Raw genomic sequence first — 26,231 nt, forward strand, 5'->3', positions numbered from 1 at the left:
ACACACACACACACACACACACACACACACACACACGCTTCCTTGTTTAACCAGTTGAGATCCCTCTGTAAAGAGGGCATAACTTCCAAAGTCTTCCTGAAGGGAAAAGCAATATCGTTTATTTGATCTGTCAGTGTATGACACTTTACATTTACCCCAGACCTTGTTAAACGGAAAGGATGTTTTGTTTATGTATTATACGCTGACGAGGTAAAACTGTGGCCCCAGATAGAATATCCCCATTCCCTCATGATTATATGTGATTATATTATGTCCCATGCTCTGGATGAATATTTTTGCTGCATACAAATGTTCCTTATGTGTTTGTTATCTGAATCTGTACACATTCTTCCAGGGAAGGTCTTTTTAAGCTTTCTCTGTCAGTTTACTTATCATGTTCTCCCCATGAGAACATTCTGGCCTATAACACCCCCCACCCCCTCAACAATCCATACACTCTACTTTAATCATACCACAATATATTATGTATGCTGTAGCCTACTACGTGCTTCATGGATCTATAGGGTGTGAGAGTGCTGCACTGTGCTGATGAAGCCGACCTATCCATATTTCAGAATGACAGTCCTCACACTGATTTGAATGCAGTCAGCCATGGCCATTAGCTGCCCCCCCCCCTAATTTTCAGCTGGGTTACTAACAGAACAGAACCTATTCTTATACACCTGACCAGCTCCAGAAAATGAAATGTCTCATGAGATCAGTGAGCTCTGAGATCGGCTGGTTTGGCTTCTGCATTGATGGCTGCTGTACTGAGAGTGCTCTACAGACACAACGTTGGTGGTGCTTATCTGCAGTGGTGCAGTAGGCTACAGCAGAATATCTGCAGTAGGACTCGTCATCCGAAGGTAGAGAATCACAACAAATAGAACAGCTCTGCCCCCTTGTGGCAGATAATAACACTCAGAACAGTCACTAAGGCCTATTCAACTCCACATGACTGTTGAGTACCAAAACAATCAGTTTTGCCCACTAGTGGCAAATTAAATAAGTGTACGATTTCAACAGTCATTAGTAGGGTGGATAGTTGATGACTAACATCCACATTTTTAACATATACTGTATGTTTAAAGGAAAGCTAGTGACCACTAAGGCTACACCTATCATTATAAATGATTAGTGCTCAAATATTCCTGAGCAGTATTTGCAGTTGTTTAGGGAGCTGCAGTTACTCTTATAATCAGTGTTGTATAACACATATTGTTAGAGTTACAATTTGCCATAATTGTTTGTGATTGTGTTACAACTATCTCTGATGGTTACATAGAGGGTTTTGGTAGTCTAATGATCATTTTAGTGTTGTGATTATTGTATAGCCTAAGTCAGTGGGCAGTTTGTTCAAATTTCATAGGTGGACTTGGAGACTGTAAAACACCCAAACTTACTGGTAAAAAGGGGATACATTTAAGAGTTTCTGCGATCCAAGAGCTTTTAACAAAGGCCAAAGGTTACCAAGACTTGGTTACCAATAGTATGTTATGATTAGTTACAGTTGCAGAATGTTTGGATTACACACTACCATAACAATGTGCAAGATGCACTAAGTATCCCTTTGATTCCATACAGTTATTGTACTTACTGCCAGAGCAACTAAAACTCACACTGCCAATCCAAGAGTCTGACGTCTGCTGATATTATTACACTACTACTATGATACATAACTAATAATAACAGAGTATATTATAGCATCATCGTGGTGGACTGCACTGCTACTAAAAATGTGCTATTTAGTGTAGACCTACTACTGCTACTACTACTGTAATGGTGTTGTTGTTGTACTGTACTACTAAATCGTACAAAATACAGTTCTACACTATTATGTTTATAGGTCTAGTGTCTAAACCTCACACTGCCAAGCCCAGAGTATGACGTCTGCACTCTGCTTCCCACATTCCACATAGATAAGATCGAGTCAAAAGTATTTCAATAAGGCACCCTTTTACAAACCTGAATCAAGGAGATGATGTCCACTGTAAGGAGTGCTCCAGATCAGTTGGCTGGAAAGGCCTAATGACATATTCAGCTCACATGATGATTTCACTATACAGCGCCGGGCCCATTATATGACATGACACTGAAGTGAAGCTGATCAAATTATATGAACGCAGCTAATAGGCTGAGACTCCTTTATATGAGGCATTACGCGGATAGAAATGACAATGATGTTTTTATTTCTGGCACAAAACTAGAATATAGAATTTTGTGATAGTGACTTTTCTTAACCTGTGGTAGTTTACCATGCCAAACTATGGCCACACTTTTTTGGATCCACAATTCACCTTTTTAACATACATTGTGTGACAATATTATAGTATACACGTCAAGTAAACTGCCTCTTGTATCTCTGAAATGATGTAAGATCTCACTGACCAATAGTATTTGCTAGTTTGCCTTCAAGAGATTTTAATTACAGGCATGGAGCTGAGAGGTATTTCCACCTCTTGTCACTGCAGTCCTGCATTTTAAACAATTTTAACATCATTTTCTACACATCTACTTGGCAGAAACCTTCTTCTGTCAGTAATCTAAACAAAGGTTTCTACACATTTTGTCCAAATCCATTGGAATCACACAAGAAAACAAAACTGCTTATTTTATAGTAAAAATGGTCATGAAGTGCAAATCTAACATGCAAGCAAAAGAATTATACATGCAACATGCCTAGTGGTTTTCTTAGCACAGTGTGTTCAGCAAGACCCCCAGACCACAGCAAAATCCACATTTCCAAGCTTGAACTCTCTGGTGAATGTTCAACTGTCTCTTTGTGCTTTTGTGCTCATGCAACCCATGCTCCCTTTCATGACTATGCACCTATGTTTTTTTTTTGTTTTTTTTTCTTTTCTTGATTGTTAAAAAGATATAATGGAAATAAAATGTTGTTTAAAAATCAAACAGCAACGCTTATGTGTCTTTTTGTGCACCTATTTCACTTTGAGTAACATCCTTAACCACTTTAAACCTGGGGTCCCCATTTTCAACATGTCGTTATGGGCGGAAATTGTCAAAGATTTGTTTTTTGTTTTTGCAACATTTTCAAAAGTAGCGGGAAATAGACCCCTTAACAGACGACGTCATACTGGCTGCGTGCAGCCAGTATGCGCGCAACGAAACCCATTATATCAGGTCTCGTTAGGACACGTCTCACTAGCCAACACACACAAGAGGGGGTTGGGGTGTGCTGAAACCAGTGCACCCCGAAACAGGTTTGGAATTGATTGCGTGAAACAATCACCTGTGCGTCCAGGCTCAATGTTAGTAAACAAATAATTGGTCTATAGCAGATCTACAAGCTCACAGCAGTCACAATGCGATGTGTTGTGATCTTTTTTTTTTGGTTTGTTTTTTCTTTAAAATAAAAATCCCACGATTTTGTAACGCCATTTTTTTTACAAATGCCGTTCTCACTCCCAACTTGTAATAAGTTGATGCAACCACGAAAACAAGGCAGGTGCACGAGAACCATGAGGCACCCCCCGAGCGAGTGCAGCCGTGCTGAGCGGTGCCAAGTCTGCTTCTGCCAACTCGGAGCCATTCTAGTTGCATACTGATAGACACATAATCATCACGTCCTCGCCAACATGTGATGCGATGGGGCGTTTTGTCGCATTAAACGTCTGACACTTGGTCAAACGTGTCCCAACTCGTCACCCTTTGACGCGACGGGTAGCTGGATGTGAGGGCCAGCTGACAGCAGAACACTCTCCACTATAAAATGTGTGTGGAACTGTTCCGACAAGCGATTCCTCATTATTCAATCTTTTAGCCTAACGATGATTTTCTATTATTCTGTGAATGTGTCAGAAGTCCCATGCTTATATAGTCCATAAGCAATGCTGTCGTTTTTACTTTTATCTTTATTCCCCTTTTCTTGTTTTTCATGTTATGCATGTAAAACATGTTCTGTCTTTCTTTTCATTCCATAATTCTGTTCACATATTCTTTGTCTGTTGTCTGTGTATGTTATGTGAAGTTGTTACGCTCTCCAAAGAATACTAAATAACCAAGTGGCTCAAGAATGGAGACCCTAACATAAATGATGGGACACCACAAACACAAAATAGAAAGTTTTAAGGGTTTTTTATTATACATCTCCCACAGAATAAACTTAAATCATTGATCGTTGAGTTGAGGTTGTTGCTGGGTCTGTGTCTGACATGGAACTGAGCTGGCTGGCTTTTAAAGGAGAATTTTGGACAAAGGTTTTCTTACCTTTTCTATGATTTTCTTAGGATGAATACAGTAGAACAATGTCATAACTACATCCTGGGTCTGCCACAGCTTAAAACGTGCACGGATAGGCCTTGCGTTAGACGTTCATAGTGACAGAACAGTCCAAAAAAAAAGAAAAAAACAGAAGTCTCGCTAGACGAGATTGAAATCTCGAGATTTCAATTTCGTCTAGCGAGACTTAGGTTTTTTTTTTTTGGTTGCATAATGTTCTGTCACTATATGAACGTCAGATCTCACAAAAAAAAGACCAAAAAAAAGCTATTAAAATATGCAATCTAACGCAGTCTAAAATTCTCCTTTAACCCATTTAGACGTGAAGCCGATTCTAAAAACGCCTTTTAAATCCTGACCTAAGTTTTCTGAAAAACTTCAAATATTTATTAAAAAATTACAACAAAATTATGTTGCTGTATACTGTACATAGCAACAGGAACCCCAAAAGGAGTTCCCGTCCTGAAAGGTATAGTTACAAATAGGGGCTCCTGCCCAAAACAGGTTAAACAGGGCTGGTAAATGGGGCTGCAGGGTCTACTGCAGGTGTGCCAGCCTGATGAGAGAGGAGACAGTGGGGGTTAGGCACAGCCACTTGAATGTGAATGAGTGATGCATGGCCTCACGCAACACCTCCATCCTATGATGGCGAATACAAGTGCAACGTGAGGTCATTCACCCATCAGAAAATGAGCGGTGTGTCAGCCAGGACGTTATCCCTGCCACGGATATGCCTGACCTTGTCGTGCAAATCTGTGGGCACAACCTCAAAAACAAAGACTCAGAGACAAGGACACACAAAGCCATAGCTTAAAACATGAGGCAGACTTACATGTACAACACAATCTGATTTAGCATCAGGTCTGACCACAGTTTATATATTGAGCCATACGCTATATTTCAGCACTCATCTGTATTGACAACCGCACATGGTAGTAACTATTGGTCCCTAGGTTACAGGTCAAAGGTAAAGGTCACTTAACTTTGATTGCCAGAAAAAAAAAAATGCCAAGCCACTGCCAGCGATTTGAGTGTTTTCACTAACATTTGAAAAATCATAGAATATTTCTCTCCAGTATGATCGATCCCTGATCGCATTAAAAGACGTATCCGAGTCTTGTAGAATCGGGGAGAAAAAAAAAATGTCATCCAGTCTATAGTTGTGGGCAGTTGAATGTCGGTTGTTTTCGGCAAAAAGCTACAGAAACAGAGAAAAGGCAATTTTTCAAAGAAATTTAACAACAAGGAAGTGAACAGGCTGTTTCTTTTTGCGATCACGTGATTTGCTGCTGCTTTGCTTCTCTGGGAGTCAAATGGAGACTCCCAAGTTAGCTAACAGCGCCATCTAGTGCAAAACCACTGTAAACACAAAATCATTTTGGCAGGCTGCTCCTTAGCAAAATATGACGAGAAATCGCATCATTGGCAGTCAAAGAGTTAATAATACATTCACCAACATAACTACACACTAGCTGTGGTACTGTGGTTAAAAGGACATAATCATACATCATTTAGAGTTCTCTTAAATTAAAACATGACTTATTTTATATATATATTATTTCAAATCTCCTCGACAACCTCCACATTGAAATACTAAGACGAGTGACCACTACATTAATCTTAGATTTGAGTTCCGCATCTGGTTCAGGAAAACGAAAGGTAATACGAGACCGGGTGCTCAATCCCATCATCTTCATCCTGAAGCAGAGCAGCACCCGCCCCTGCATCACTCTCATCCACAGCGATTTTGAATGGCCGCTCGAACGCAGGTGCAGCAAGACTGGAGCATTAGTTAACAAGGCTTTTATACATCAAAAGAATGCTGACAGCTCGTAGACCATTTATAGCATACTTTTGGTCTCAACAAGTCGCAGAAAAGTTCTTACAGTAACTCCTATAGAATCCTGCCATTCCTAAATACCGCATTACACCATGGCGAGTGACAGGAGGAGGAAACGAGAGGATTGCTTCTACTTTAGAATGGACAGGCTTAACTTGACCCCGACCCACAATTCTGCCGAGGTATGTCACTGTAGCCTGCCGGAACTCACAATTGGCAAGATTTAGAGTGAGATTGGCCTCACTCAACCTGTCAAACACTGTTGAATGTGTTCCTCCCATGTATTGGAATAAACAACAATATCGTCCAAATAAGCCTGATGTTGACTAAACAATGGAACGTTGCTAGAGCTTGAGCCCTAGGTGTTAACGGCACCTGCCAATAACCTTTTAGTAGGTCGAGTTTTGTGACAGACTTGCACGGCCAACATTATCAACACAGTCATTTATCCTAGGCAGAGGATAACAGTCAGGTTTTGTGACCCCGTTCACCTGTGATAGTCGGTGCAAAACAAGCCATCAGATTTCTTAGCCAAAAGACAGGGTGAACTCCAAGCACAGCTATGCCGTGTTCCAACATGTAGTTCACCTGCTTTTGGAGACAAAGCCTTTTTTCGGGGGTTAACACAATATGCGTGTTGTTTAATTGGTAAATAGTCACCAACATCAATGTCATGCTGAAATACATGCGAGTCGGCACATCTGAAAAGAGAGGTAAATAAGAGCCAATTAAACCAATCACATCTTCACGTTGACACCAAATGAGGAAGACAATCATGAAGAGTTTTGAAGTCGCCCATGAATCACATCATTGATATATCTACAATATCATCTTGGTCGTCCTGGATTCAGGAGGAGGAACGCTGGCGTTGCTAGACAGCGCCAGAGTTACCTTGTCACCGTCAGCTATTTCAGCACTGGACAGCTCCGGTGCCACACTGACCCCTGCACCTCAGAAGGGGTGGAAACAGACTCCCTGTCAAAATAAGGCTTCAACATAATAACATGTCACAGCCTACTTCGCTATTGACGTTCAAGGGGTATCAATGATGTAGTTTGGATCGCCCACCTTCTTTTTGACCAGGTAAGGGCCACTTTAACGCGCCTGCAAAGCAGAGACGGGAACGGGCAATAAAACCAGCACTTTTATCACCAGGACTAAAACTCCTGCTTTTTGCATCTTTGTCAAACCATCTCTTCATTTTACCCTGTGCAACATTCAAACACACAAAGACACCCTCATCCCAGTCCCTGTCAAACTCAAGGCAGTAGATGCGTAATAATAATGCATTTATTTATAAAGCACTTTAAATTCTTGCACATCTCAGAGTGCTACAGGGGTTTAAAAGCATGGCATAAAAACAGCCAGAAACCAACAATTATACATAGGACCCAACTAGGCTAGACTAAAAGGGTTAAATTAAAAGAAAAGGCCCAAGATAAAAAGGTACGTTTTTAGTCAATATTTTTAAATATCAGTGGACTGTGGTGCTCTCAGGTGATCAGGCAGGGAATTCCACAGACATGGGGCTGTACAGCAGAAGGCCCGGTCGCCCATGGTACGGAGCTTGGTGTTGGGGACAAGGAGAAGGTTAGTGTTGGAAGAGCGAAGGCTTCGAGTGGCGGGTTTTGGGGTGAGGAGTTCTTTGAGGTAGGGGGGGGCATTGCCTTAGATGCACTGATGTGTGAGAAGGGAAATCTTGTATTCAGTCCTGAAGGTGATGGGGAGCCTGAAGTGAACGGAGGATGGGTGTAATATGGTCGTATTTTCGCCTATGGAAACGCTCGATGGCTCCCTGACTGATAGGTGCTCGAACACAAATGAGTGATTGTACAATTTTCTGTAGGCCGAAAGAGAAAATCCAATTGAGTCACAAAAGTGGCTCAAGAATGGAGACCCTAACATAAATAATAGGTCACCACAAAATGGAACGTTTTAAGGGGTTTTATTATACATCTCCCACAGAATAAACTTAAATCATTGAGGGAAAACAAATGAAACTCAATGAAAATACATTACCAAAAGGAGAACTCAGGAAACCAAAAAGGGCCTGGAAATGTCGGTCAAAATCAACAGAATGGAGGGGGGACCAGGCCACCCCCTATAGGGCTGTTGAAGCTGCTCCCCCTCCCTAACTGCAAGAATCAAGCTCTAACTAAACTATAAACAAAATGGTAGAACTACCGGCCATCTCCAGGCCAAACTAATTCAAATGAAATAACTGAAAAGAAGAGGCTTTCTAGGCCTAAATAAGCATCGAGCATGAGATGGATCGAGCTGACTGACTTTTAAACAGGGCTGTTAATTGGGCCTGCAGGGTCTGCTGCAGGTGTGCCAGCCTGATGAGAGAGGAGACAGTGGGGGTTAGGCACAGCCACTTGAATGTGAGAGAGTGAGTGAGTGAGTGAGTGAGTGAGTGAGTGATGTCAAGGCCTCACGCAACAGTAGGAGCCAGGGAGTGTGTGTGTGTGTGTGTGTGTGTGTGTGTGTGTGTGTGTGTGTGTGTGTGTGTGTGTGTGTGTGTGTGTGTGTGTGTGTGTGTGTGTGTGTGTGTGTGTGTGTGTGTGTGTGTGTGTGCGTGTGCGTGCGTGCGTGCGTGTGTGTGTGTACTGGGAGGACGGGTGGGGGGAGGGAAATAATGTCTTCATGACATAGGCCTACTATTTGTTTCTAATGTATTTGTTACTGATTTATAAAAAAAGAAAACAAGCAGGCCTACCCGTAAATCCTCTAATAGTGACCAGGGCTTTTATTTGTTTCAACTGTAGCGGGTACCAGGTTTTTATTGAAAGGAGGCATATATAAGAGAGAGGCCTATATTTCTCTCTCTCTCTCTCTCTCTCTCTCTCTCTCTCTCTCTCTCTCTCTCTCTCTCTCTCTCTCTCTCTCTCTCTCTCTCTCTCTCTCTCTCTCTCTCTCTCTCTCTCTCTCTCTCTCTCTCTCTCTCTCTCTCTCTCTCTCTCTCTCTATATATATATATATATAAAAAAGAGGCTTGTATCAGAAGAGAGGCTTTTAATTGCTTGTTTCAACAACGCCCCCGGCCATTAATGGAGAGCCGGTTTTTAATTGAATAGAGGTCACTATTAGAGGATTTACGGTATGTTTGTTATTATTTTAAATGTGTGTGCATGTGCGAGCGTGCACGTGCAAGCTTGTGTGTGTGCATGTTTTAATGAAGGGCATCTGCTCATCTACAGTATTTGACCCATTGAGGAACAGAAATCTGCTCTCTCCTGCCACCCAATGCAGAATCTGTGCGCAGACATACATTATGGTGTACGTACATGCAGTTACATACAGTACTGTAAAACTAAACAAGGTGACAGAGTGTGTTCAGTGCCAAAAATCCACCTTCAGTACCTGGACCTGCCTTGTTATGCCTTTTAGACATAATGTTTCCTCTCTCCTGACTGTTTGAAACCAATTTGAGCCAAATGCATAGCTAGCCCTCTTGTAATGCAGATTTATTTTTCTTCTTCCAAGGTATTTCAAAAATAATGTTTCAAAAAAGGTCATTGCTTAAATCAAGTAAACAGTCTAGTGGTCTGACTCTGTATTTTAGGGCAGAGCTCTCCAGTAGCATTCTGCCCCTGTTCACTCTCTCCTGGCTGAGACAAGAATGAATCAAATATAGACTGGGCCTCTCATTGTTGGCACAAACCAACTGTCCTTAGCAAAGGAATGATAAACAACTTCACCTACACTTCATTTGACAATAAACCAAGAAAAACATTTCAAAACCACAGAGTACATTATCTTCCTGCACAAGACAAGTATTCTTCATGTTTTTAGCAACACAACTCCTTGTATGGACAATATATAATTTCATTCACCATGAAAACTCCCCTGACAAGTGGTATGTTCCAATTACCTTCCCTCCCTATAAAAGGAGCACTGGTGTCACATGTGTTTTTTTTAGGAGGATCAGACCAATAACAGGAAGTGGCAAGTATGTGTTTGTTTAGCAGTGAGCTTTGGACATCTGTTAAATGAATAAATGTGTATGTTTCAAACAACTATTCTGTGTGTCATTTTAACCTGAAGGAAATGGAATGATGAAATGAAAAATCTACTATGAAAAATGGGTCAAGATGTGAAACACAAACTCCCTGAATACACACACAGCTAGCATTGTAGCATTCAAAATGTTTGGTGCTGACCATGAGGCTGTAACTAAGGTAATGGTGATATCTGTAAAAAGGTCATGATTGATGAATATACTGCAACATAAAATCATGGTAATGAGTAGAATGATGAGACTGTATATGATAATCAGAGAATAATTGAATCAGGAAAAACAACATAATTGAACATGTGAGGCTGAAAATATATAAGTGGGAATGGCAGTCTGTCTTTACCACAGTCCTATTAATCTCCACAGGCAGTGCCTTTTGGTCAGTGGTTGTAGACGACCGGAAATTGCAGTTTTGTTGAGATTTTTTTAAAGGAGATATGCATGGCTGTCGAGGCTGTCAGTCAGCTGCCCTAATACATACAGAACACAGCCAGGAATAGAGAACATGCTGTCCCAAAAAGACACGGCATGCATCTGGCTGAAGTTGTTAGTTGTTGCATTAGCAGCACAACAATGCCCAAATGCAAAAGTTGTTGCTTGCTGCATACTGTGAGTATTTCAGGGGGACCCTTTCAGTGTGTACATTCAGGACAAATGTTGGACATGATAGCTTGGGGTTGGCAACTTGGCATGTCAAATTGGGGACAACATTTGTGTCCCCAGACTCTCCAACTACATTTTACTGAATGAGGGGGTTAGGATGGGTTAAGACCAGGGGATATGGAATTAACATGTCAATGCAATATCCCCATATATCCCCCAAAGATTTCAAAACCTGCGTGTTTGCATGCGTAGTGTCAGTGTGTACAGTGATCCTGCACTTTCAACCTGGCGTCTCTATTTTAGACATGTCATTATAGGCAAAAAATAATGTTAAATAATGGTACAAGCTCAAAGCGCAACAAGATGCAACGCATGGTGAGCTTGTAGATGGACTATTTTTGCTATTTGTCGAACGACAAAGTATATGGTTTTCATGCAGGCCATTTGTAGGTTTCCATTTCAGGTTAAAAACGACAGAGGGACAAGCATGGTAGGGTGCATAAGGCATACCTTAGTACTCTGTGATGTAAGCAACATAGCTATTCATGCCCTTTAACAATTGTGTCAGTGTTCGGCAATTAGGCCTACTTCTTGCAGTAGTAGTCAGATTGACAGAATGGACAGCATGATATGGGTACAGTAAATAGAAGCATGAGTAAGACAAGAGTCGGTAGTACTAGCTAGTCAATAGTTAACAGTTCTTAAGTTGGTCCAGCTTTGGCTCAAACTTTGGTAGTGGAGCCTGATGTTTGCAGGCACAGAGGACTGGACAAGTTGTTTCGTAGTGTTTGTGCAGTGACTTGGCATTTTACTACACATGTTATTACAGACTGGTAGAACATCTGCAGCAGCCTAATACACACATTAAAGGGATAGAAAAAAAGTCATTTTGGGGGTGAACTATCGATTACACACCCCATGGAGACTTAAATTAATGGAGATTTATTTCATTTTTGTCGCAATAATTTGATGGGCGGCTCCGGTAGGAGACTCAAAGTGTCAACTTTGACCACCGGTCATCAAATTATTGGCTTAGGAATGCGACAAAAACAAAAACATCTCCATGAATTCAAGGCTTCATGGGTGACTAATTGATAGAAAATTAGTACTTTTGTGGGTGAACTATCCCTTTAAAAGACCTTGGCCTACTCTGGAAGAACGGCTTGCTCTGTCCCTTCCTGTAGAGGGCCTCAGTGTTCTCAGACCAATCCAATGTATTGTTCATGTGTACTCCCCAAGAACGTGTAGGTGTCCCACCATCTCCACCTCCTCCCCCAGATGGTAGCAGGAGTCAGGGGTCTCCCCAATGTTGAGCTGGAGGTGATTGCTATCGCACCACCTACGAAGCTCTCAGCGTTATACTGAATAATTGAGTCAATGATAACTAAAAATCATAAAGCGGTTAATAAGTCATGCACGTTTCAATTTAGTTGGTAAATCTGAGCCTCAGGCTGAGAGCCGAGGGACCACTGGCCCCTTTGGAGACCAGGCTAAGGACATTATTCTAGCATAGGTGCTGTACTACTACGTCAAGTCCACTGGGGTTACTCTGGCTCTTGAGATGTCACCTCAGTCTCCACACATTCTGTTCCAGCATGCCAGAGCGTAGTTTGTCAGCGCCAGTATAGCCAGCGACATTGCCCTTCAGTATCCACTTATGTTATCCTCTCTGGTCTCTGTTTGGCTTTACCGTGCATGGGTTCCCATCAGGAAAAGTTTTGAAGCAATGAGGTCATGATGGCGCATGCAATGGCTGGTGAGCCTAAACCACTTAAGCCCTGCATACTTTTTCATGCGATGAATTGCAAAAATAGCCAGTCTAAGCTCACAACTTGAACATGTTACCTGACATGCCCAAAATAGGGATGCCAGCTTGAAAGTCGATCATCTCCTTATTAACATATCTTTGTGCTCACTAACGGTAGATCAGCGTAGACCATCCGCGAGACATCCTGGGCCATACGGAGCATCCTGATGGAACACCCCTGTCAAGTTATCTCTCCTGGGTAGTGGTGAGTGTCCAAGTTTCTCCCTCTTACAGCAGGATAGACTAAACAAAAAGGGTCATGGTACCGATAAAAAGGAACTTGAAGTATACTAACTTAGTTTCATTGATCCAAGCTGGAACCAGTGTTGTGTTCTAGGTTTTTTCGGAGGGTATACGCTACGATGCGCGTGGCCGTGGGTATACACTCTCGCGTTTTCAATGGATGAAATGGTTATTAGACTGTATACGCTTCTTCCCAAAATAATCTGGACTGTGTACGGCGTATACAGCGTCAGACGGTAGAACACGCCACTGGCTGGAACACAATCGATTGATTGATCATTAAAATAAACATGTTCTGAAAATGCACGTGGCCCACCCATCTGACCACTTAACATGGCTGCCGTTAAGTGGTCAGATGGGTGGGCCGCGAAGACTTTTGAGATGTTCAAGTGGACCCTGATCCAGAAAATGTTGGGAACCACTGCTGTACAGGAACATCAAAACTACAGCTTACTGTAGCTATCAAACCTGTTGGATCTTTAAATGCACCACTGAGAGTAATTGACTGCCCAAGGTAGATTAGCATTCATAGGGTTTGTACTCAAGCATGTCTGTCCCATCCATCCATTTGCGGTCTCTTAGTAATTGCCCTGCAACCGGGAACCTGACAAGGATCCCACTGTCCGCTGTTACCGGAAACGCAGATAAATAAACCTGATAGACTGTCCCATTGATTACTCGTCACGCCTTTGTTATAGGGACTCTTGCAGGGGCAACATCAATTGAAAGTGATGGGGAAGATTCTGTATCCCAGGTTGTGTGTGTGTGTGTGTGTGTGTGTGTGTGTGTGTGTGTGAGTGTGTGTGACAGACCCCATGCATCGTGAGGCGGCCAGGGCTCAGAGATAAATGAGTGCTTAAAGACAGCCTAACCACACCAGCCTTATAAATTCACCTTCCAAGATTGTCTCAGTGGTGCATCGTAATCTGTCTCCCTCTCTGGATACTGAGTCCGGGAATGGCTGTTAAAATGCACTTTACCTCAGGACCTGACATGCCAGGTTGTAAATCTGTCACATGTTACCTTATGCCTTTGATTCATTCATTGAACTTTTGAAATGTATATTGCATCCCAAAATGGTTCACGTCAATCAAGGGGAAAGTCAAAAAATAAAATGACCTCTAGAGCAGTCGATATTTCTAAAATAATGAGGATACGGCCTGTAAATGTGTTGCTGTTTTGGCAGCCAAGAATTTGCTTTAATTTCATGGTATTGATTGCTTTGCTAGATAAAGTGCCTCTTTTATCAAATAGTGGCTTTTTAAATTGGGAACAAAACACTTCATTAACTGTGCTATTTAGAATACGGGAGTTGGGTCCTCACCAGTGTACTGAGACAAGAAATATAATTGTTTCATTGACATTTTCTACATTGCTATCACCCGCAGTAGGCTATTTCCACATTCTGTAATTGATCAAACAGATGCCTTTTCAAACCCCTCAGATACCTTTACATTTGAGGAAAACGTGATACACTGAACTGGCTGATATAACAGATAAATAAATACATAAATGAATAAATATTTCTATCAGTAATGATTTTTAAGTCGAAAAGCTTTTATTTGAATAAAATCTCAACTGTGTGATATAACAAACACTAGAGGGCGGTGTAGCATTAATGATCTCTTCAGGGGGCTTCAACGTTTTTCAGGCCAGGGACCCCTTAGCTGAGAGAGAGAGATGAAGCAGGCAGTCAGGGACCCCCACTACATATTGAATAAAATTGTGTTGCAGATGACCTACTTTTTTTCATAGATGTCATAGATAGGTTCATAGACCTGACATATTATCTGTACTATACATTTGTTGTATTCGTGTTAATGTGTATTTTCAGACAGTTAACTTTTTAAACCCTCAATATTTATTCAACTTGACTGTTGGCCCTGTACTTGGTCTGCTCTTTATTCCCCTCTACACCAACTCTCCAAAAATAGCAGATCTACAAGCTTTTCGGCTAATGTTCCCCATCACACAAAGAGTTGGCGGACCCCTTGTAGTTACTCTGAGGACCCCCTGGGTGTACCAGACCCCCTGTTGAAGACCCATGATCTCCATGCTTCAGGGGAACGGCTTTCGAGAACATGTAGAGAACCGCTGCTTTTCAGTGGAAGCAGTTGAGTAGATTCCATGTAAATGAAAACGGTGTAAATATGACCTTCTTGAAAGGCTGAAATTTGCAGCATTTTAACTGCAGTCTGAATGTAATTCTGGACCAGTGCAGCTGATCCAAAACTCATGATATTGCTTTTAGAGATTTAAAATAAATGCTGCACTCAAAATACATTTCTAATATAACGCATATTTGATAGGCCTGTTCGCTTTAAAAGTGTATTGCTTCAACGATATGCGATATTTATTTCTATCTTTCTGTCTTTCTTTCTTTAACCCTTACTTCCCAGCGGTGAAATGCTGAAAAATCTGCATTTATGTCAAAACGAATTGAGTTAATATTACATGATGATGATTATTATTATTAATAATAATTATAATAATCATAATAATCATAATAATCATAAATATAATAATAATAATAAAACATGAAAGTGGACACTTTAGTCCCGTTTTCTCTCTTTTTATCTATTTGGGAGCATATATTAAATTAGCTCTATTGTTCTAATATCGAACTTTTTCGAAGGAAGATAGTGCTTATTGGCCCATGATGACCACCCAACACAGTGTGTGTGTGTGTGTGTGTTGTTCACCACACAGGGGCAGTGCGCTCCGGGCCGCTTATAGCCGCCTGTCACTGACTTCTTCAAAATGTCCAGATTTGACACCAGGCACTGCTAAAATACCACATGAACAGGCAATTTTACAACACGATTACACCATATTCGAAATGAAATGTAGCACAAATAAAGCAAAGATGATTTTTTTTTCTTCCAAAGAATAGGCCTACACATTATAGACGAGTTACACAGGTAAAACTATATAGGCTATACTTTGCAGCATTGAAATGAGAAGTTTAGACTATAATGGTGCAGGACAGTGAATATTGTAAAATTGTAAGGGGAATCGGAATAGTTAAGGAATACACAAAATAACCTAAATGCATGGCTGGGAATGTATTTGATAAAGAAAAAAAAATGTCACATGTAAAATTAATAAAAACAACTTATTTTCTCTTCCATGCAGGCCTTTAACTGTGCGCGTGTCGTTTCTCTGCCACTGAATTATTTGTTTTAAATTGTATCTACTATTGCTGTGGAACTTGTGGCGTTATCATGTGTATTTATTATGCATATACATGTGTTTTTTTATGGAATCAAGTGAAACCTTTTTTTTTATTTCTATGAAATGATCATCTTTAAAATAAGTTCAGTGGAACGCTTCATAATAAACCACAATACTAAAAGCTAAATGCATTCCCTTTGAAGGCATTTCTGTATATTCTCGGTATCCTCATTTTGCATCTTTTATTTGGTTTGTGAAGCAGGTTCGCCATGCAGGACACAGCAGTGATAAATATCCCTGTTGATCACTTGATTGATTGCCTTGCTCAAAGGTCACGCGGGCGCTGGTAATTTCCTAGCGCCCGAGGCACCCTTTTCACTTTTAGTCTATATAATAGCTCGACAGCCTCCTACACAGATTATGTTTTTATTTTAACCCTTTAACAACCCCCGGTGCCGAATCGTGGTGTAATAAACCGGTGGTTTTCAACCTTTTTCCATATCAAGGTCCATTATTTATTCCGCATTTGAGCTGCGGATTTCACCGTTTGATGAGACTTAGCCTCTCAGACCCAAGACTTGGAATATTTTGTTATGTTGGATTTTGTTTTGTCCACAATTCCATGCTGTATTGATGTTGGTATAAGGAGAGACAACAGGCAAACGTTGATCAAAATAACAATAATTTAATTAAGTAATGTATATTTAACAATAATTTAACTCTTGAGAGTGTAAAATGAAATGGACCCTGAAATGGACCCTGAAATGGACCCAAATGGGTCCATTTGGTTTCATTTTACACTCTAAAGAAGAGCTAAAGATCTATAAGGGTCCATTTGGTTACCAACTCTCCATCATTTAGCTGGGGACCACTTGGAACCCCCTCAAGGACCTCTGGTGGTCCCCGGACCACTGGTTGTAACCCATGCTATTCCATTTTCTGTGGAAATCATTGGCCACAAACCATTTTTTTCCCAGTTGTGTAAAAATATTTAATTAGTCCGTTTGTTCACAGATCCACCCGGTGTGAAGGAAGTATTGGTCGTTTTTTTAAATGGTATTTATGGACATAATGGACGTGTGAGCCAATATATTTTTTTTGCTATACTTGCAACTTTAGGGGTCTCGAACCCAATTAGTTTCCAATAATTACAACCCACGGGGCTGTGGGGGGATGTCTGGTGGTCTCTTCCCCGGGTCCTGCCACCCCGTGCCACCGAGGTCAGTGTGTATCATAATAAAATATGTGTATATCATAATAAAATATGTATTGAACGGCTTGGTCCTGGAGAACAGAAGAGGAGAGAGAACAGTGAGTTATTGCACTGAATGAAAACTGTTTCCATTTAGGCTAATTGAGCAGCGCGCTGAACTCGCCGCTGCATGCCTCAAGCTGTGTGTGTGTGTGTGTGTGTGTGTGTGTGTGTGTGTGTGTGTGTGTGTGTGTGTGTGTGTGTGTGTGTGTGTGTGTGTGTGTGTGTGTGTGTGTGTGTGTGTGTGTGTGTGTGTGTGTGTGTGTGTGTGCGCGCGTGCGCGCGGGGGCTGTGCAGTTGTGTAAAGTAACTAAGTACATTTACTCAAGGACTGTCCTTGAGGTATTTTTTACTTCACTGGAGTATTTCCAATTTTCTATACTTTTACTTCTCCACTACATCTCAGAGGCTAATATTGTACTTTTACTCCGCTGCAATTATCTGAAAACGTTAGTTACTATAGTTACTTTATAGATTTTGATTATTATTATTACAAAACATACATTACCCACATTCTGCCCTATATATAGTTTGGCCATTTGAAAACAGCCGAGCTACAAGCTCACAATGTGTATAGCATCACTACCATTGTGAGCTTGTAGATCTGCTATTTTCCCCAAAAAAAATTAATACATTTTACACATTTGAAAACTTGTGAAACTTGTGCATAATGAGTAGACTACTTTCTATTTTGGTAATTTAGGTACATTTTGATACCAATACTTTTGTACTTCTATAAAGCACATTTTGAATTCCGGACTTTTACTTGTAACGGAGTATTTCTACATTGCAGTATTGATACTTTTACTTAAGTATCAATACTTACTTTTTCCACGTGTGTGTGTGTGTGTGTGTGTGTGTGTGTGTGTGTGTGTGTGTGTGTGTGTGTGTGTGTGTGTGTGTGTGTGTGTGTGTGTGTGTGTGTGTGTGTGTGTGTGTGTGTGTGTGTGTGTGTTGCGCGCCACCCTCTCAGGAGCGGTGTGTATAGGCAGCCCACTTAATAGCACCATTTATGTCATTACTGTAGAGGTAGGCTGAGGTATTATAACCACAATAAAGAATCAGTATTAACCTCTCTTGACTTGGTGAATTAGATGACAAACGGCCATTTCTTTCCGCGTTCAAACATGCAATCAACTATCTGAGGGTCGTTGAAATAGCACAATGTTTATATGATTATTTTTTTTACATAGTATTGTATATTTGTCTAATGGAAACAAGTGCTTTCTTGGGTTTTAATCCTTTTAGCATCATTTTGTATAGAACTGTACCTTCTGTGCTTTTTTTTTTGCAAACTGTTAATAAACCAATCAATCAATCAATCAATCAATGAAGCTCATTATGACAACGCAAGAGAGATAGAAGTGGATAATATTTCCATCCCTTGGACTTTAATTCTCCTCTGCAATCCTTCGTTTTTTATCAGCCCAAATATTTGGCTTGGATTTTCCCTTTTCTTCTTCCATTGCGTGATGTCACGAGTCACAACAGTCAATTTCAACTTTGGAATCAATAGCACGAGTTCACAGCCCATTAAAGGGTTCATGTGCAAGGTCAGCATGATCTCATTGTGGATCTAATTAATTGGCAATTACCTTAATTATATGTCTCAACTCATGGTTAAATAGACCGCACCTTTTGCATTTAAAAAAAAGTGCAGTAGCCATGGACCAGTGTCATAAATGAATAAGAAAAGGCTGCAGGTGTTCTTGGTTGTTGGGGAGATACAACTCGATAAGCTCTGACGGTTCTTTTTTGTATTTTTCCTCGGGTATCATCTCCTATATTTTGTTTGTTTTGATACATTTGTGAATGTATCAAAACGGCAATCTTAAAATATTATTGTACTATATAGGCTATGTATTAGCTTGTAGGAATGGTGTGGCAGTGCATGGCATGACCCTTTCCTCAGATTTGGCGGATAAGATTATTACATAAAAAAATGTTTTATTATTAAACTCAAGTTCAACTACTAAACTTAAAATGATAAAATGATTTTCTCCCAAGTTTTTTCACGTGAAACATTATTTAGAAGCTATACAGCAATTAAAGTGATTGAATGTGTAGCTTAGACTTGGCGAAGGGGGAAAAACTCAAAAGGCATTAATATTAAGTCATATTTAACATATTAATAATTGTCATAAGAGCTGTCAGTCGAGTGCTCAAGCGGGAGGGGGGGGAGGGGGGAAGCTTTTCATTCATTTCCCACATTTCGTTATAATGGTCAAAACACAATTAAAATGTATAAAACACTTAATGAATACATTCAACATTGGTAATTTAAGTGAACATTGATTAATGGGACTTCAGTTAAACACAAAAGGTGCGCATTGTAAAGGATTGGGGAATAAGGATCGTTGTAATTAATGTGTTCGGCTCTACCCCTCTCTCTCTCTCTCTCTCTCTCTCTCTCTCTCTCTCTCTCTCTCTCTCTCTCTCTCTCTCGCTGACTTGCCCCGTGTTCTGACTCAGTGATCTTTGAAGATCTGACACGAAAGGATCTCTCTGCGATCTGATCTGCCATCTGACCAGATCAGTCATATGATCAAGTGATAAATCGTCCCAAACTTTTTCTGGCAGCGCTGGCTGGCAGTTGTGGCTATGCGCATGTGCGAAGGTGTCCAAACTGACAATGCTGGAGAGATAGCGAGTCTGGATTGAGAAACACTGAGAAAAGGACAGAGAAAAAAGAAAAAGGAGGAAAAAGATCCAAGAAACATTTTCAAACAAACCCATCACGCCGAAAGATCTGGCACCATGAGGTCCAAAGGCAGGGCACGGAAACTGGCCACGAGTAGGTGCAACATCCCTTTATATTTGCCTTTTGAAACTGCCATCTTATACCTATAGGCTGCCTCAGTTATCACCGTGTTCGCATCTATTAATAGTTATGCTTTCCTTGTATCCGAAGAGAACGACCACTTTCACCTAGAATCTGTTTTGTCGTATTTTTAGATGTTGTTGTTGTTGTCGGTCCCGTTTCGTTCCGCGGATGCAGGAAAAAAGTGTCGGTTGATGGAAAGTAGCGTAACTTCAAAGTTGTGTTGAACGATGTTGGAACTTTGTGCGGCATTGGTCCAGTTACTGTGGGAATGGCCGTTGCATGTAGTGGGCGCTGTGGTGTCGGCTGTACTGTCAGTCCTGTGCTGCTGTACAGACACTGTTCCTATTGCTGCTACACACTGGGGCTGCTGGTCACTTCAATTTGCAGAAGCAACTTTGAAAAGGCAGGTTGACTGTTGTTGTCGCACAGCGGAGCGAAACTATGAGAAAACGTGGATTTAGGCGTTTAGATTTAATCGGGCACCACTGACGCTGGCAAGCCTGGCATGGTAAATGTGCCGGGAAAGAAGAATGATTGCGCATTATTGCTCGCGGCAAGAATCTGTGTGTTTGTATTTCTGTCATGGCATGCATGTTAGTCTGAGCACGTACGTTATTAATCTGCAATGCATCATCGGTTTATTAACGTGATGTTTGAAGGGGAAAAAAGTATGGATGCTAGAATTCATGTGAATGTTGTGGTTTAGGACTAGGCTACATCATTATTGGGGTAAAAGGCTTCCTTATCCTTCACGTAACCTAATATTGTATGGTTGACATTTTTTGCTTGCAGTTTTTTTTACTGATGTTCAATTAGGATAAAAGGGTGAATTTAAATATTGAATAGCCTACGTTTGATTGATTTAAAAGCCATAATATAATATCGCATCAAAACACTCTGGCATCAAATCGATTTATTTAGCCTACTTCGATGTAATCAATTAGGTCTAGGAATGTATGCAAGGCAATGATTGATACAGCTATTCTTGTATCGATTTGCTTCAATAAATTATATATATTTTTGTGGCAATGATGTCTGCTATCAAAGGCTATTTCAATAAAGCTTCAAGTTCATAGACCAGCCAATATAGGCCTATTTGTAGTGCATTTTATCTGTTGCGTTTTTATTTCTGACTTGCTGATTTCTGTCTTGAAAACATGCGCGTTTAATTAGGAAAAAATGTTTATGGATTTATGATACCTTATTCTTACAGGGGAGAATCAAACCCAAGCCTGTAGACCCATCTCACTTAAGTGCTGCTGGGGGGGAATATATATATCCAAGTTGAAGGACGTTTATGAGTGTCCAAGAGTCAAGGGTCGAGGTTGCTCTCCGTTCAATGAGCCACCACTGACCTATCTGCTCATACTTCTATATGTCGTGTTATAGACCACTGTCTACAATCATTTCAACTGAAAAATACCTTGAACTAAATAACAATAATGGACATGGCGCTAGTGATATGCCTATTCGTAAATTGCAATGCTGTTTATATACATTTGAGGATATGGTTAGAGAACAAATTATTATTCGACTTGTAATGTTGTGACCCTGCATTTTTATGTACAGAGATTCTTAGTAAATAAAGGCTTATAGGCCTACTACACATCTGTTGAGTCTCAGTCAAATGTGTACTTTTATGAGTAAAGCGGGAAATGATTTATACCAAAATAATACAGTCAGGGGGTGTTCTCACACATAAACGCGCGCGCGCACACACACACACACACACACACACACACACACACACACACACACACACACACACACACACACACACACACACACACACACACACACACACACACACACACACACACACACAGTTTAACAATTTATTTATGTCCACACACACACAGGGAAAGCATACGATACGGGGACACAAATATTTTAGGTGCAGTAAAGTTATACATTTACGCACGCACGCACACACACACACACACACACACACACACACACACACACACACACACACACACACACACACACACACACACACACACACACACACACACACACACACACACACACACTTAAACGAACGGTCCCCCTGTTTGTCATATATGCTCTATAACGCTCTATAACGCGGAATGCACAATCAGCAACTGTCTGACCTGCAGTGAACATAATAATAGTTCCGAGCCATTAGCGACAGTCTGAGAATGAGGGGGGCTAAGGGGGGGGGGGGGGTTATAGCCTACTAGGCTATAATTCGAGGAGTATTTAAAGATTATTATTTACTCAAGATGTGAGAGGAAGATTTCTCTACCTCTTAAGTCAGAGGGAGAGAATGTTCTGAACGGTGCTCACGGGGGTCCCAGAGGACCAGGGCCCAGCTCTGGCCTCCAGCCAGCTCTGCACAATGTCAACAGTGAATATTTAAATTCCCAGACCCCTCATAAGGGCTCTGTCGGTAAATGTGTTCAATCTGTGCCTGCCTGCATGCCTGTTGTCCCAAGAAGTCGTGTTAAAAAATGGACATGTAGCCGTGCACCCTATGAGCAGTGGTTCTCAACCTGTGGGTTGGGATCCCCGATCTTCTTTTTGAAAAAAAAGAGAGAGAAAAAAGAAAACAAATGACTGCAAAAAAAGTTATCAACAAACTATGTAATAGAAACTGGTCAAACATCGGCCAAATTGTCAAATAATATAAGAAAGAGGCAACAGTTGATCTACAAGCCTGTGCGGCATTGTGAGCTTGTAGATCTGCGATTTTCACAATATTTATCTGTGGGACCGAGTCAAACACAATGTAATGCCTGGCAACTCCTACAATTTCAATTGCTTGTCAAGGTTGGGGGTCCCCACTCTCCACCCAGTTCAAATATGATTATTTTGGGGGCCGTGGCCTGAAAAGGTTGAGAACCACTGGTGTAGAGAACATGAGTGTGATAAAAAAAAAAGGGGGGGGATGCATGTACCGGAGGAGGTGACGGAGAGGTAGTAAATGCAGAGTGATTGATGGAGTCTGGCTGATTATCCCACATGTGCCCAGATGTGATGTGGTGGTGCGCCACAAAAACTCGCTTTTTTGCTTCCCAACTTTAACTATAGCCAAGGCCTGTTTAGGCCTCGCCCTCTCGTGAATTGCAGACTGGATCTGTACAAAGAGAGGTGAGAGGGGAAACTTTGATGAGCTGAGCGTGGCAGGCCTAATTATAGGCACACCCGCGCGCGCGCGCGCGCACACACACGCACGCACGGCGCGCATACAGGCAGGCACCCTTCCCACCCATCCTTGTTTCCCAGTAAAACTAGTTAATTTATTGAATATTCGTTTAGATATTTTGTAATTTGTCCGGAACTTCGATTGTCCTTAAACAAATGTTATGCTATATGTTTTATTTTACTACTATACACATTGATTATTAGCAGCTGTAATTAATGGCCTGTATTAACAATTAATTATAGTCTATCCTTAGTTCTCCTTATTTTCTATTGGTGTGTGTGTGTGTGTGTGTGTGTGTGTGTGTGTGTGTGTGTGTGTGTGTGTGTGTGTGTGTGTGTGTGTGTGTGTGTGTGTGTGTGTGTGTGTGAGAGAGCGAGAGCGTGCGTGCTGTGGGTCTGAGCGCCTGCCGGCTCTGCCTGTCAGCGCCTCTTCATTCGCGAGCTGCGGAGTGCGTCGTCCTCGCATTGTGCAATGGGCCATGCATCTCGCGTTTGTCTGGTGGAGCTCATTAAAACGGTTAATGGATCGGCCCATTTAAAAGGTGAGAGGGAGCGGGCTGGCGCGAGGACCGATACCCCATTTAACAGCCCTTGTTGTCCCGTAGCGCCGTCTCTTTACATGCGCTCCGCCTGTTGCCAGACCTCGGTATACAAATGTTCCGTATCTCCCCAAAGCAGTGGACTGGGGTCAAGCGTCGTAGCCTACACGGTGGAAAGAATTCTCCATCTTCCATAGCAACATTCTGAACGCCGTTTCAGTATTTATTTGACTTTTTTTCAATAATTTCATATTACAGGCTCAGTGAGTGCTGCTCATTTTAATATAAATAGCCTACCGATGTTCTTCCCGTTTATATGATGTTTTTGCATAGTAGGCCTAGTGTATAGTTGTCTGTCATTAAATGTTTCGATGATTTGAGTATAAAGGACCCAATGGAAACAAGCCATAGTGCTTTCTTGAGTTTAAATTCCTCTTAACAGACTATATTGAACTGTAGGCCTACTTGCCTTTGCAAAGTGTTAACAAAGTATTCAATCAATCAATTAAATCATCATTTGATGACCTTCTTTCAAGCAGACATTCGAATTAATTAACCAGCAGATTATGAGACTCATATCTCAATCTCATCCATGTCCTGAAATGCTAAAGATGATCATTCGGGTTTCAAAGTCATAACGAGGCAGTGATGACATTATTCTGTCTTTAAAGTGCTAAATTAACATGATTGTGATGTGTCTGAATGGTGCTTGCATGCATGGTCTTAGGAAAACTCAGGTGTATTGGTTAGAATTGTGCTTCAACACACACACACACACACACACACACACACACACACACACACACACACACACACACACACACACACACACACACACACACACACACACACACAGTGCTGTGCTTTTGCTCATGCGTGGGTGCCCAAATGTGCCTTTGTGGATGTATTAGCGTGGTAATGTGTATTGGGGTCCTGGTGCAGGGGGGTGTAGGGTGACTGTGACACAGGCCCTCCCATCCATCAACGCCCCCATCTGTTTGACTTGTCGGCCACTTTCCTCTCCCCTTGTGATGGGAGAAGCCCCCCCCCCCTCCCCAATTCTCTCTCTCTCTCTCTCTCTCTCTCTCTCTCTCTCTCTCTCTCTCTCTCTCTCTCTCTCTCTCTCTCTCCCCTGCCTCCCTCTCCGAAAATGGCCCTTCAGAAGGTCCCTGATGTTAATGAGTCGTCCAGGACTGGGTCTCAGGGCTGTAAACAGAGAGCCACGGCGACGAGGTTAGTGGTTTGTTTATGCGCTGTTGTCACCCGCTTGAAGGATGGCCCTTGTCCCCGGCAACTAGGGAGCTTCCAGGCCCTGTCACGGTCCTCCCAGGGGCCCTAACTGAGTGGCCTGCCCAAGGGACTTCTCTCCCCTTTTACTCTCGTCCCTCCTTTCCCCGACAACATTCCCCTGGCTCCTCCGTCTCAATCCATCTATGCGCAGAATTCCACGTCTCTGGCATCTTAAATTACTCTTCTGAAAGAAAAGGAAAAAAGACAAACAAAGTGTTAGGGCTGTTCGGACAGCAACTCGTTTCGGCGGCTGCGTTTTAGCTCAGCGTGGCCATGTTGTAGCTATAGGTGTAGCGGCGTTGAGGGTTTACGGGGAGCGCGGCAGGGCGGTATGAGTGTGTGTACGTATATCTGTGTGCATGTGTTTGTAGGGGTGGGGAGGGAGGTGAGGTGGTGGGGTGGTGTGTGTGTGGCGCATTGACCCAGACAGGGCTGTGTGGGAACACTGAGGGAGGGTGTGGGGTGGGGCTGGGGGGTGGTAGCAACATGTCAAGCCTGGGAACCGCTGTGTGTTTACCGCAGGGAAGCCGTACCAACACAGAACAATGAGCTAGCCTTACCCTTCTAAATAAAAAAAAAAGGAATTTCTGCTTTCTTCCCCACCGAAAGGTCATGGAGTTAAGAGATAGGGAGGCCACACAAAGGCCTCCAGTCTGTCGACAGTCTGGCCTGGCCCACTCCGGTGCCAAGGCTGAGGTCATTATCAACAGTGCACTCCCAAGCTAAGCATATTTTTATAGATTATGTGTGTGTGCGTGAGTGCTTGTGTGTGCATGTGCGCGTGTGTGCGTGCACTGCGTGCGTGCGTGTGTTTCTGTATTTAGCAGTGAGATGATTACCGGTATGTGGTCATTTGCTAAGGGGTTGTGTTTGTGTGTTTGCGCTTGCAACACGCAAGCATGTACACACACACAAGACAAAAGACGATGCAGAACTGCAGACTAGTTGTCTAACGCTGCGAGACACCGCCACCATTTTGTCACCGCGGGCTGCTCTGAGATGAATGACATTTTGCTGAGCTGAAAAGTTTTCCTCAAACATCAAACTGATTTGTGTGTAGTTATGATTTCTGAGTAGTTAGAATGTCAACAGTTTGCTGATGGTGCGGTTCGCTGTAGCCCATTAATGAGGCAGTGTAAAGTTAACACTCCCTGGCACGCTTGAGGAACGATGTCTGTTAGCTAATTAAAGAATTTCAATCATTTTATAGTCCAATCAATTACCTGGAGCAGGT

General features: G+C 41.9%; 1 protein-coding gene across 8 annotated transcripts in view; it reads left to right on the forward strand.

The window, feature by feature from the left end:
- Positions 1-19,674: 19,674 nt before the first annotated feature.
- mecom (MDS1 and EVI1 complex locus) overlaps positions 19,675-26,231 on the forward strand; it is a 216,485-nt gene continuing 209,928 nt past the window's right edge. For all 8 annotated transcript variants that reach the window (XM_084063884.1, XM_084063887.1, XM_084063886.1 and 5 more), the window contains exon 1: positions 19,675-19,970. In XM_084063884.1, the coding sequence (XP_083920010.1) occupies positions 19,934-19,970 (37 nt within the window). In that variant the 5' untranslated portion in view covers positions 19,675-19,933. The remainder of the gene's footprint in view (positions 19,971-26,231) is intronic.

Source organism: Gymnoscopelus microlampas (genome assembly GCF_963454915.1).
Source record: "Gymnoscopelus microlampas genome assembly, chromosome: 8".
NCBI classification, from domain to species: domain Eukaryota; kingdom Metazoa; phylum Chordata; class Actinopteri; order Myctophiformes; family Myctophidae; genus Gymnoscopelus; species Gymnoscopelus microlampas.